The sequence below is a fragment of the Rhinolophus hipposideros genome (assembly GCF_964194185.1).
Source record: "Rhinolophus hipposideros genome assembly, chromosome: 2".
NCBI lineage: Eukaryota > Metazoa > Chordata > Mammalia > Chiroptera > Rhinolophidae > Rhinolophus > Rhinolophus hipposideros.
The window spans coordinates 47,576,451-47,588,882 of NC_138048.1; the positions used below are offsets into that span (position 1 = coordinate 47,576,451).

Sequence of the window (12,432 nt, forward strand, 5' to 3'; positions counted from 1 at the left end):
AGAGAAGGCTGGGACCGAAATAAGATCACCGACTCAAATAGATATTTAATTCCTGGCTATTTTCTCATCCAAAGCACGTCTCAGACATCTCAGTTACTCTATACAGTACTTGAAAGCATGAACTGTATCTTCCTAAATCTCATCTCTGTATCCATCTATGCTTTGAATGTAGTATAATATGTGTTTCATAAATGATTACGGAACTTCATTGAACCCAGTGATAAACACTTGAATTCCTTGGTGATCACAGAAATATATATGAAAGTTTTTTTCTTTAAAAACTGGATATTATCCATAGTTAAGATTTCTCATTACCTGTAGCAGTATGTGACTGTGATACAGGATAGATTCTTTCCATTCCAAGAAAAGGATTCAGGCGCTTTTCCCGCTGCAGGGGAAAGATTACCTTGGTAATAGCATTGGTGATTCTTCTCCACTCTAATATCAAGCCTGGTAAAGGATGTAATGCCTTTAATTTATTTAACACATCCTGCCAAAGAAACATAATAAGGTAAGATCCAATTCTTATCCAAATTCCATAGCAAACTAGAATCTCTTTTAGGTAAATAACACACTCTCAAATTAAAGTTATTAACTCCTGTATCTACAACTCAAAATTACTGTTTGGATTTTTTTTTAAAACCACCACGATAAAACTACGATAACTATAGATAAAACTACAATAACTATAGATTACTAAAAGCAAACATGTCAATGCTGAATAATATCAATTTAGATCTACCTTTGAAAAAAAATCAATGACATGTCAACTTAGCAAGTAACTGTCCCCCCACATCCCACCCTAGAGTTTATAGCATCTGTCTTTGTTCTGTATATTTCCCTCCTCCATTCCTCAAATGATTGAAAGTTTTCCAGGTTGTTTTGTTTTGTTTTTTCCTTTATTGCCCTAATATTTTCATGGTTTCTGTATTAAGGAAATTAGAAGACATTTATCTTTAAAACTGTGAATTTTCTATGCTACAGACTTTTGATGAACCATTAAAGAATAGAAACTTGTAAGTTAAAAGAGACAGTGAGATCAAATAAAAAGTTTTGCTACAGAATGAAGCTGTGGAACCGTCCCCAGGTCAGGCAAGTCATAGTTAATGACATTAGGGTCAATATTTGACAGGATGGACTGCAACTTAGACTGCCTTTTCCACTGCTGCTGTGGCTGTACTTTCTACCCTTATTTTTCCACTGAAAATTCATTCAGTAAAAATGTAAAATTAAGTCCTTTCTCTCTTCTCTGCCATGCATACAGTTTCCATGGACTGTGATTAGCATTTTACTTTGAAATCAGCAGAGTAGAGTCTTAAAACACACTCATGGAAAGTTTACTTTTTTTGCCCTGGAATTGGAAAAAAAGAAAAAAACTGTTTTATTTATAATGGCTGTTATTTTTCCTTTTTATATTAAAAAGAACATCTTCCATACCTTTGTTCATGTTCAAATAACTATACAAACTATATTGTACCGGAAGTCCAAGAGTAGTGGATGCCGATAATTAAATGATGTCTATATGCCTGAGTTTGCAAACCTTTACACCGTTTTAATGATAGGAAGGACACAACTGCTAGTTCAGATTATGGTCCAGACTTTTCCATGCGGGAATATCTCCACATTTATTGTGGGCAGCCAAACCACAAACCAATTTGGTTTTCTGTAGGTAAGTTCAAACGGTGGGCTATGTTGGATCTTGAGTTCATCAGCATTCTTTGAAGACATCAAAGTGCTAAGAGTAGTTCAGATTCTGCCCTGTGACGGCCCCAAAGAGCACCTTTCTAGTGCTGAACTGTTTTCCGAGGCTCAGTTTGCGTCCATTGTCATTCCCTCTTCTGGTGGAACCCAAAGTTTTCTTGCCACCTTGGTTTATCTCTCCATTTGGTGGCAACTTCAATTCCAAAAATAAAACCTGTAAGAAATTAATGCTTCTTTAGTCAAGAATCATATCTCAAATACTGTCATTGAGAAAATATTTTTAAAAGTTACTTGGGGAAACAACCAATGTCGTTTAATATGAGCTGGAAGAATTTTGGGGGTTTTTTGGGGGGCGGGGGGACAATTTGGAATTAATGCATTTAATAAATAATGGCAATGACAATTTATATATGAAGTAGGCTGTCCATACCCTAATTTAGGCACTAGCAGATTAATAAAACACCAGGCTTTTAAACAGTCAAGAACGGAGGAATGTATACTTTGCGCTGAAGAACTGACAAGCTATTGATACAGAGACTTTGGGTCGCTTTGAGGATTGTGAGCACTCCTAAATACCACTTGATGTGGTAACCAACTTGGCTGCTCAATCGCTTAAGCCCCACAGAGGGTCAATGACGAAAACAGGAGGCAGGCCACATCTGGCTCGCAAGCTGTAGTGTGCTGATCCCTGCTCTAGACCAGTGCCAACCAAAAGAGCTTTTCACAATACTGGATATGATCTATATTTGCACTGTCCAATATGGCAGCCACTAGCCACAACATGGCTGGTGAACATTTGAAATGTGGCCAGCACAAATAAGGAGCTAAACTGAAATATTTTATTTCATTTTAATTAATTTAAATTTAAATAGCCACAAATGGCTAGTAGCTCCTCTGTTACATAGAGCACCTCTAGATGAGCAATAATATCCTGTCTGATCTAAAGATTCAACTTAAAATCACCAAGGATTAAATAGTCAATGTGTAAAACTGTGAGATTACCTTAAACCTCTGTTTTAACATAAGACCTAGGAACAAGCCAATAACAATAAAGGCCTATTATTCTAGCTCAGAGTTTGACCTAGGCCGATGGCTCTCATAACTTAGTACCATCTGAGTGAAAAGAGCCCAGATTCTGCCTTTGCTCCAAGCCTACTTGTGCTGAAATCCAGAGATCCTATATTTTTGATAAGCTCCCTGTGTAATTTTATGTGCTTTCTGCTAGGTACTGGCTTGCGGAGTTCTTGGCTAATGAACTCAAAAGAAAATATAAAAATATTAAAAAGGCACCACTGAATTCAATACAAATATACCACGGGAATAAGAGAAAGTTCCTCATTTTTTTTAAACATAGAATTCTAAGGCTTAATAAAGAGCATTTTTATGAGTATATATCACATCTACTGAGCACTTACTATGAGATAGGACCTATTCTAAGTGTTTTTCATTTATCCTTTATTCCTCACACCATATCAATGAGGTTTTTCTAGCATAACCCATTTTACTGGTGAAGAAATTGAGATATAAAGGCATGGTGTATTGGCCCAAGGTCATGTTAATAAATGGAGGAGGTAGGATTCAAACCCATGAATCTGGCTCTAAAGCCTATGATTTTACTAATATGCTACATTCTTGAATCACATCTAGAAGACCCTACAACTTCAATGCCATAAAGCAAGTATAAGTACCCAGTTTACATTTGTAACCCCTTTAAAATAACCCAGCCACTCTTTGTGGAGTGTGGGGAGAGGAGGATTTATAACCTTTGAAAATAAAAATAAGAGTTAACTATGTTAAAATTTATGTAAGGTGATAAAAATCTTAATTGGGTTTAAAAAGCAAACCGTCACCAAAATCCCCTTTTCATTAACAACTGAAAAAAATATCTAATTTTGTAATCCAAAAAAGAATTTGGGAGTGAGGAAGGGGTGAGAGTCCATAAAATGGCTAATTTCATGGAGAAACAGCTACACTGCTATACAATTATTATGCAACTGTCTTTCATTCAACAAATATGTACTGAGTGCCTCCTCTGTTCCAGGCAAATCTCCTTCTCTTGGAACATACACTCTAGGACCCTTCTTTACTACCTTCCTATTTCATAAATATAAGATGTAACTTATAAATTAGATGTTAGAATACTCTACCTCCAAAGTATTCTGGTTAACTGAATTGCATTTTTAACTATTCTCTGATGTTTAGGTAAACACATTTAAGAAATACATGCACACAAACCATTTTTAACTCTAAAAATTTATTTTCTAAATTCCCTATTCCCATGACACAACCTCAGCGATGTCATCTGAACTGGTGAAGGAAAAACTGTGGCCGGCTAGTTGATAGGCCTGAGTCTCAATTGCCTCCAGCTTGGCTTGCATTACGTGTTTCTGACTTTCACATTCTGCAGTACTAAAGCCGATTCCATTTAGCTCTAGCAAGGCCAAGCAGTACTGACAGGGCATTTCCACTTTACAGAAAACATCTGGAAGAGAAAAAGAAAACTAAAACATTAATTCACCAGCTAAGGGACTAGATTAGTATTATTATGTAAACACACATAGAATTTTTCTAGCAAAATCCAGAGATACTGCTACCCAAACTATGCTTCAAGATTTGGTCTCCTGAGCAGTGTTCTCAAACCAACAATGAAAGGCATAAAAGATACCTTTTTAAACCACTTAAGCACTTTCCACTTAAGCACTAGACTACTATCTTTGTCTATGCAGAGTAGAATTGGCAATCTTATGACCAGTCTTACCAGAGACTGCATTTCTCCCAAAATAATGTTTCTACTCTTAGCAAGAGCAAGATAGCCCATCTTACATGCTAAGGTGCATGAAATTATTTCCAATATTCCTGCTCCCATGGTATGCATGCTTGCACAAAGAACTAAAGATGGAAGTTGCATATTTTCCAATGCTCTTACCAGAGTAAAGAACACTTCAGAAATAAGAATTAGAGTATTTTTCTGTCTGCTGACATTTATCTACAGAGTTGTCATTCTATATCAATTTTCCCAGTATGCTCATTGGAATTTTAGTCTCAAAGATACAATATATAAAGATTAGAATTGAGAGATACCGTATACTGAGTTCCAGCATTTATATACTGCTCTTGGATATTCATGATGCCTCTTAATATATGCATGAGGCAAGTATTAATAAAAAGAAAGTTGATGCTGCCATATTCATCCCAGAAAATAGACTAAGAATAAAAATCATATTAGTGGTAGAGCTGGTTACAACATAAAGATTAAAAGTTTAATTCACTAGGAAGATAAATAAATTTTAAACATGTATACATCTAATAAAATGGTCTCAAAATACGTAAAGTTTACTGAACTACAGGGAAAATTAGATATAGAAGATTTAAACAACAGAATTTTATAAATGTCTTGACTTAAAAGACATTTATAAAATTCTGCATCCAGAACTGGAATATACATTCTCTTATATATACATAGAATATTTATACCATAGTTCAGGTTTTAGGTCACAAAGCAACTCAAAAAATTTTAAAGAATGAGTATCATACAACCATATTCTTTAACCACAATACAATTAAGTTTGAAGGTAACAATAGAAATACACAATAAAAAGTTTCCAAATATTTGGGAATTAAAAAAAAACTAATCATAAATTTAGTAATTGATGAGTCAAAATGTACCATAACAGAAATTCTTAAATATTTAGGATAAAATGATGAAACGTTACATGTCAAAACTTGTGAGATAAAATGAAAATAGAGCTTTAAGGGAAATGTATAGCCTTAAGTACTTAAATTAGAAAAGTAAAAATGATTTGAAAAGCAATAAATTTAGTGTCAAACATGAATTTAGTAAAGGACAGCAAAATAAAGTCAGGGAAACTAGAAGAAAAGAGAGATTGTAAATTTGACAAAAATCAAGGAAATAGAAAACAAAACAATAGGAAAGATCAAAAGCTAGTCCTTTGAAAAGATGGAAAAATTTGATACCCTTCTAGTGAGATCAAACAAATATTATGAAAGAAAAAGAAGATAACAGATAAACCAGAAATGTAAAAAAAAAAAAAACATAAGCAATAGCTTTATGACAATAAATTTGAAAATTTCGATGAAAGAAGTAAATTCTTAAAAAATATAGCATATCATAATATAATCAAAAAGACATATGAATAATCTTAGTTATTAAAGAAATCAAAGTAGTAAAGAATGTTTCCACAAAGCAATAGTTTATAGGTAAATTCCACCAAAATTTCGAGGAACACATTATTTCTGTAATACATAAACTCTTCTAAAAGAAAAAGAGGTTATATTCATCAACTCATTCAATGAAACTAGAATAATTTTTTTACCAAAATCAAACTATGAGAAAGGAAAATTATAGTTGTTTTACAGCCACTGAATTGGCAAAATTGAGACAGTATGAATTAGCACGATTTCTTTCACACTGCTGTTTAGAAAGTAAATTTTTACAACCAACCTGGAAAACAATTTAGCATAATCTTACAAAGTTAAATATTCCAATTCCTATGACACAGCAATTCTAAACTAAAAGAAATTCTTGTCCACATATACCAGGAGACACTTATAAGTGTTAGAATATGTATACAGAACTACTTGTTATCGCAAAACAATACAAAACTAGAAACAACTCAAATCGATAGAAAAAAATGGATAAATTTTGGCACACTTTCACAGTGATGTATTACACAGCAGTGAGAGTGAATTAGTCATAGATACAGGTAATATGCATGTATCTTATTAACATGATGCTGAGCAAGAAAGCAAGTCCCATTGTGATGAATATTTTATAAAGTCAAAAACAAGCAAACCTAAATAATATATTGTTTGGATATATATATATGCCAAAATTTTTTAAGTAAAAAATAAGGGAATAATAAACATAAAACTTGGGATATGCAAGAAAGGGGAAGCACATAGGTAGACACATACGAGTATATCTAACTTATTGATAGTGTGAGTTAACAGTTATTAAATATTAAAATATATTATTAAAAGAATAATAAATAAATAACAATAAAACCACACATGGACCAATGATGATACTGTACATGAAAGAAAGATTATGGTTAATACAAATCTATGCAGATACGGTCTTTTAAAAGAGAGTGAACCGACTGACTCCATACCTAGAAAATCATCTCATATATATTCAGACCTCTCTAAAGAGGACCTAACTGATCCATGTAAAGAGAACAGGATACATTGTCCTGGGTCACACTGAGCAAAGACACATTTAGTCATACCCTAGCAAAAATCAGTTCTCTACTGGGAGAAAATCAGCTGCCAGAAAACGCCCACCCAATAGGCAAGAAAATTAGAAAAGAAAAAGATGAAGATTCTGGAGGTCCATTAAAATAAACAAGCACATCCTGAAATAATTATTTCCGAAAATAATTTGACAACTGTCCACATTCTCTCCAAAACTTCCCTTATCTCAATGCACTTCAATTCTATGGAGTACTTGAATAAAAAAGACTAACATTGTACAAGAATGCACTTAACACCTCCTCGTCACTGACTATGGAAAATTTACAGGGGGAAAAAAGAGCTTTTAAGGCACACTGAAATTGTAAAAGTTATAAAATAACAAACCTGAGGGTTTTGTGTGCTTTTCTGGAAAAGAAAACCATAGTTTCTTTTTTTTTTAACAGGTGAAAAACCAGCTTTAAGTAGTGGCACAGTCCCTTCCCAAAGATACTGAAAGCTTATAATTCTGACAATGGACATTTGTCCATAAAAAGTTACAGACTAATCCATATCACTATCATCAAATGTTGGTGTCTAGGAACTACAAGACTATCCAGGACACCTATTGGGGGCAGACTGTAAAGGAAAGAGAGCTGTGTTCATTCAGTATTATTGTCCATAAATGGAGACAAAGTCCTATGGAGTGTGTGCCACGCACTCCCAAGCCTTGGCCTGCCTACATTTCCTCAGCGAAGCTGAGTCTGAAACAGTTCACTGTCTGTTCAAGAGCTGCTAATTAACATCACTTAAGCAAGTCTCCTATGAACAAACAAATCCGTCTGGTCTTTGTATAATTCTACCCAGTGATGCTGGGGAGAACATTACTATCAGCACAGAGGGCTTGTGTTATCAGTAAAAATAATAATGGTAATCAACCAACACAACAATGAGTGTCTCCTCTGTGGCAAACACCCTACTAAGTTTTTTCTCATTTAATACACATAACAACATTATAAGAACCAGACTTAGAGAGTTTCAATCGCTCGCCCAAAGTCCTTACCTAGAAAGTGGTACAGCCCAGATTCAAACCCTGTGTGAATTCAAACCCTGTGTTAATACTGCTGTTTCTAGTATTTATTAATCAAGCAATAAATTCATGGTTTCTGTCTTCTCACAGTGGAACAAAGCCAACTTTGTTCCACTTTATCATTTCTACCATAAGCATATGTTATCTTTGTGAAGTCAATGTACTCAGTCTAGGCCAGCTGACTGCACAATAAATCCATGCTATTTGTCAGACGGGAAAAAAAAATCACGTGAATATCCTTTGCTGAAAAAATAACTGTTAAAAGTTCTAAAAAGAAAACAGTCACTTTTTTAAATCCATGAAAGATATGTTCTAAGTGTGAATAAAAATCATTTGATGAAGTTCAAATATAAAATAAGCAAAAAATGAATAAAGCATCACTAATTCTCTTCATCATAGTAGAGCCTGAGGTTAGCAAACTATGGCCGAACTAGGACCAGATGCCTGTTTTTGTAAAGTTTTATTGGAACACTCATTTTCATAATGTCTATGGCTGCTTCTGTGCTACAACAGCAGTTAAATATTTGTGATTAAGACCATCTGGGATGCAAAGCCAAAAATATGTAGGATCTTTTACAGAAAAGTTTGTTGACCCTTGTACTGGACAATCCAAAGCTAGGGTTTGCATAAAAAGTATAAAAAATGTATCCATCTGTGATAAAGAATGGCTAAATCCATAACTGTCACCAGTCAATAACCACATAAAAATGCCAGGAACTTTGTTTTTACCTTGCAGGTTTCCCTTCTTTAACAATGAATTGAGTTGATTCATAGCGTTGAAGATGAGAATGGACTCTACAGACGCTCTGTATCGCCCAGAATGCTCAGTGCTGACATTCAGTCCCAGGCTTTGAATTCCTTGGCCAGACTCTATCCCGTCTAGGAGTAGAAGCTCATGAGGAAGAAAACTGGTCACTATGCTGTGAAGAGTCGGCTCCTTAGAATCTGGATCTAATAACCAGCACGCCACCTGAATGGGACAGTAATGAGAATATTTCCTTAATTACAAAGGCTTTAGCTTTGTAATAGATCGTCCCCCTGTGGCTTGAGCTTGGAATGTCCCGTCCCAGTTCCCTGCTTTAGAAAATTACCCTGAAACATGATTAATACCCTTCTGCTTATTGATCACAATCTCTATGGCCTAGCATTCTTTCCAGGCTACTTCCGTCATTGTTCCTGGGTTGCTGATGCCCAGGGAGGACCACATTGCCAGAGGGAAGGCTCCATGTAGACCCCCGGAACTGTCCTGTGAACCTTTAGAGGAACGCCCAGATTTTTCTTTAAATACCTTAAGCTGGTCTGAGAATGTTAAGGCAGTTTTTGAATGTGTTAACCCACTACCTTCTCAGATCACCGGTGCTCTGACAATAAACACTTATCCTATGACCCAACTCCTTTGTCGGTCTATTGGCTGAGCAGTGCTACTCGGTTGCTCTCTGGTTTCACCCTTCAATTAAAGGTATCCGGAGAAATCCAAAACTCTAATTCAAAAAAAGTTATGCACTCATATGTTTATTGCAGCACTATACACAATAGCCAAGACATGGAAACAACCGAAATGCCCATCAGTAGATGACTGGACCAAGAAATTGTGGTACATTTATATAATGGAGTATTACGCAGCCATAAAGAAGAAAGAAATCTTACCATTTGCAACAACATGGATGGACCTAGAGAACATTATGCTAAGTGAAATAAGTCAGACAGAGAAAGACAAATACCATATGATCTTACTTATATGTGGAACCTAAAGAAGAGAATAAGTGAATGAACTAATCAGAAACAGTTTCAGAGACATAGAGGAAAAACTGAGGGTTGCTAGATGGGAGGGGGGGTTGGGATAGGGGAGAAGGTGAGGGGATTACAAAGCAGTCAGTAACCACAAGATTGCCACGGGGTTACGAAAGTTAATTTGGGGAATGTAATCAATAATGTAAAGATTTTGTAGGGTATCCGATGGACACTTGTCCCATTAGGGAGACCACCTCAGGGAGGATGTAGATGCCTGATCACTGCACTGTACACCTGAAGCTGAAGCCAAACAATAATGAACGTCAACTACAAGTTTTTATATATATATATATATATATATATATATATATATATATATATATATATATATATACACACACACACACACACACACTTACAAGAAGCGGAGTACAGCATTAGGAATAGAGACAGTGGAAATGTAATGGCTCTGTGCGATGCCAGAGGGATAGTGGATGGGGGGAGGGGGGTTGACACAGTGTGAGGGATATAAATGATAAATGTCTACGGATTACTTTGTTTTGTGCACATGAAACTAATAAAAAAAAAGTCTAAAAAATTTTTTAAATAAAATTTTAATAAAAGGAAAAAAATATGAAAACTAATTTCTAATTTCACTGATTTTCACTTAATACTCGCTCAGTGGTGTTCCCAGGAGAAGAAAAGAAAAAGATAATTTTACCAGGACTCATTTTTGGTTCTAATAAGACCAATGGCCTTCAAATTTTTCCATTACTGCAATGCTCCTGCTGACCTTCTGAAGTGGGCTTAAAATCAAATGCCTCTCAGCTAAATGAAACCATGTTTCTGAAAATGCAGATGGATTCTTCTTCACTAAGGCTGACTTTGGCTAGGTTACTATAACTAAGATGGGCCTATGTAGTTTTAGGTTTATTTAATTCTTTCAACATAGGAAGCGGTGAGACATAAATGTTTTATCATTAAAAGTTCAAATTCAGAGTTTTAGAAAGCCTCTAAGCTTTCCCCTCAGGATGAGGGCCTATTACGATGACCATCCAACTGGTTATTTGGTTGCTATTTTTAACTTCCCAATGACACTAGGAGATCTGTAGTTTCTAACACTGGATCTAGCAGATCAAAACTGGATTTAGAATGAGGAAATTTAAGCCCTGTCTATAATTCTGACAATTACTAAATGGTTCAGTTACTTCTTTTGTGGGTTAAGAATGCAGTTTTAAAGGAGGGCATAATATTCTGAATTATAATAAGAAACATATATATGGCCTTCATTCCCCAATCCCCATTTCTAGCACAGAGCTTCCAATACCCTAAGAATTTCCTAGGTGGTGAGGAATGTACAGGTGTCTTTTTTTATGTTAATGAGGTGACTTTTGTAAAGCCCCTAAGTTACCTAAGGGTGGGAGCTGGTTGTCAAGGAACCAACCCTATGTTCCAACCCTTGACCTTCTGGGAGGGGAATGGGGGCTGGAGATTGAATTGATCGCTAATGGCCAATGACATAAATCAATCATGCCTAAGTCATGAGGTCTCTATCAAAACCCAAGAGGACTGGGTTAGGAGATCTTCAGAGTTGGTGAACACATGGAGGTTCTGGGAGAGGGGCTGTCAGCTCCTGGCCCCTTCCCATATACCCAGCCCTGTGTATGTCTTCATCTACCTATTGATTTGTAGGTAGGCTTTAATATCCTTTGTAATAAACTGGTAATCAGGTGAGTAAACTGGTTTCCTGAATTCTGTGAGCTGCTCTAGCAAATTAATCAAAACCAAAGAGGGGGAAGGGAGGTCAAGGGAATCTCACATTTATAAATGGCCAGAAGCACAGATAACAACCTGGGCTTGTGGCTGGTGTCTGAAGTGCGGGGCTGGGAATCTTGTGGGGCTGAGCCCTTAAGCTGTGGGACCTGACACTATCTCCAAGTAGATAGAATTAGAATTGAGTTGCATTGCAGGATAGCCAGCTGATACCTGCAGATTTGTTGGAGGGGTGGGGAAACCTCTCCCCACCACATTAGAAATTGGTGATCAGGACCCTTTGGGGGGTATTGAATAAAAGAATCTAATGTAAAAGTTGCCAAACTTATAAAGGTGAGATTTTATAAATTAATAGTTGATCTTCTTACATCAAAATTGTTTTGATTAACAAAACCGATTATGAAATATTTCAAATAGTTTGTGTAAAAGGTATATAAATCTGAGATGCTACTGTAGTTTTAATGACAAGCTCATATTACCCATATTCTTATTTTAGATTCTGAAACATCAAAATTAAGTGACAGCCTTTTATATCCAGTAAAAGCTAGTTTAGAAACTACGTGGAATTTATCACATATAAACTAAGCCTGGCTTGAAGTATAAAAAAGAATAGTATATTGAGTTCATCTAATACTGCCTTAGAAAATCTTTGCCAAAAAAGCTAAAGAAACCAAGAAACTAAAATTATCATATTATTATTGATTATATAATAACAACCAAGTATAGTAAGTCCTCACTTAACATTGTCTATCAGTTCTGCAACTTAGGCAAAATGATGCATAATAAAACCAATTTCACCATAGGTTAATTGATGTAAACAAGAGTTAAGTTCCTATGTCATCTCATCAATGTTATAACAAAACAACGATGACTGAAATGACATTTGAAGACATGCTATACTATCATATCTCAATTTAAAATTCATATTCCACATGCCTCATATATTC

At 35.4% G+C, this 12,432-nt stretch overlaps 1 protein-coding gene across 1 annotated transcript in view; it reads right to left on the bottom strand.

Annotated features, from left to right (window-relative positions):
• Window positions 1-12,432, bottom strand: part of POLQ (DNA polymerase theta) — a gene marked incomplete at its 5' end in the record, with an annotated part of 85,601 nt that overhangs the window by 20,814 nt on the left and 52,355 nt on the right. Inside the window, 4 exons of the mRNA XM_081072459.1 lie at window positions 316-490; window positions 1,781-1,915; window positions 3,990-4,183; window positions 8,711-8,951. Of these exons, the coding sequence (XP_080928585.1) occupies window positions 316-490; window positions 1,781-1,915; window positions 3,990-4,183; window positions 8,711-8,951 (745 nt within the window). The remainder of the gene's footprint in view (window positions 1-315; window positions 491-1,780; window positions 1,916-3,989; window positions 4,184-8,710; window positions 8,952-12,432) is intronic.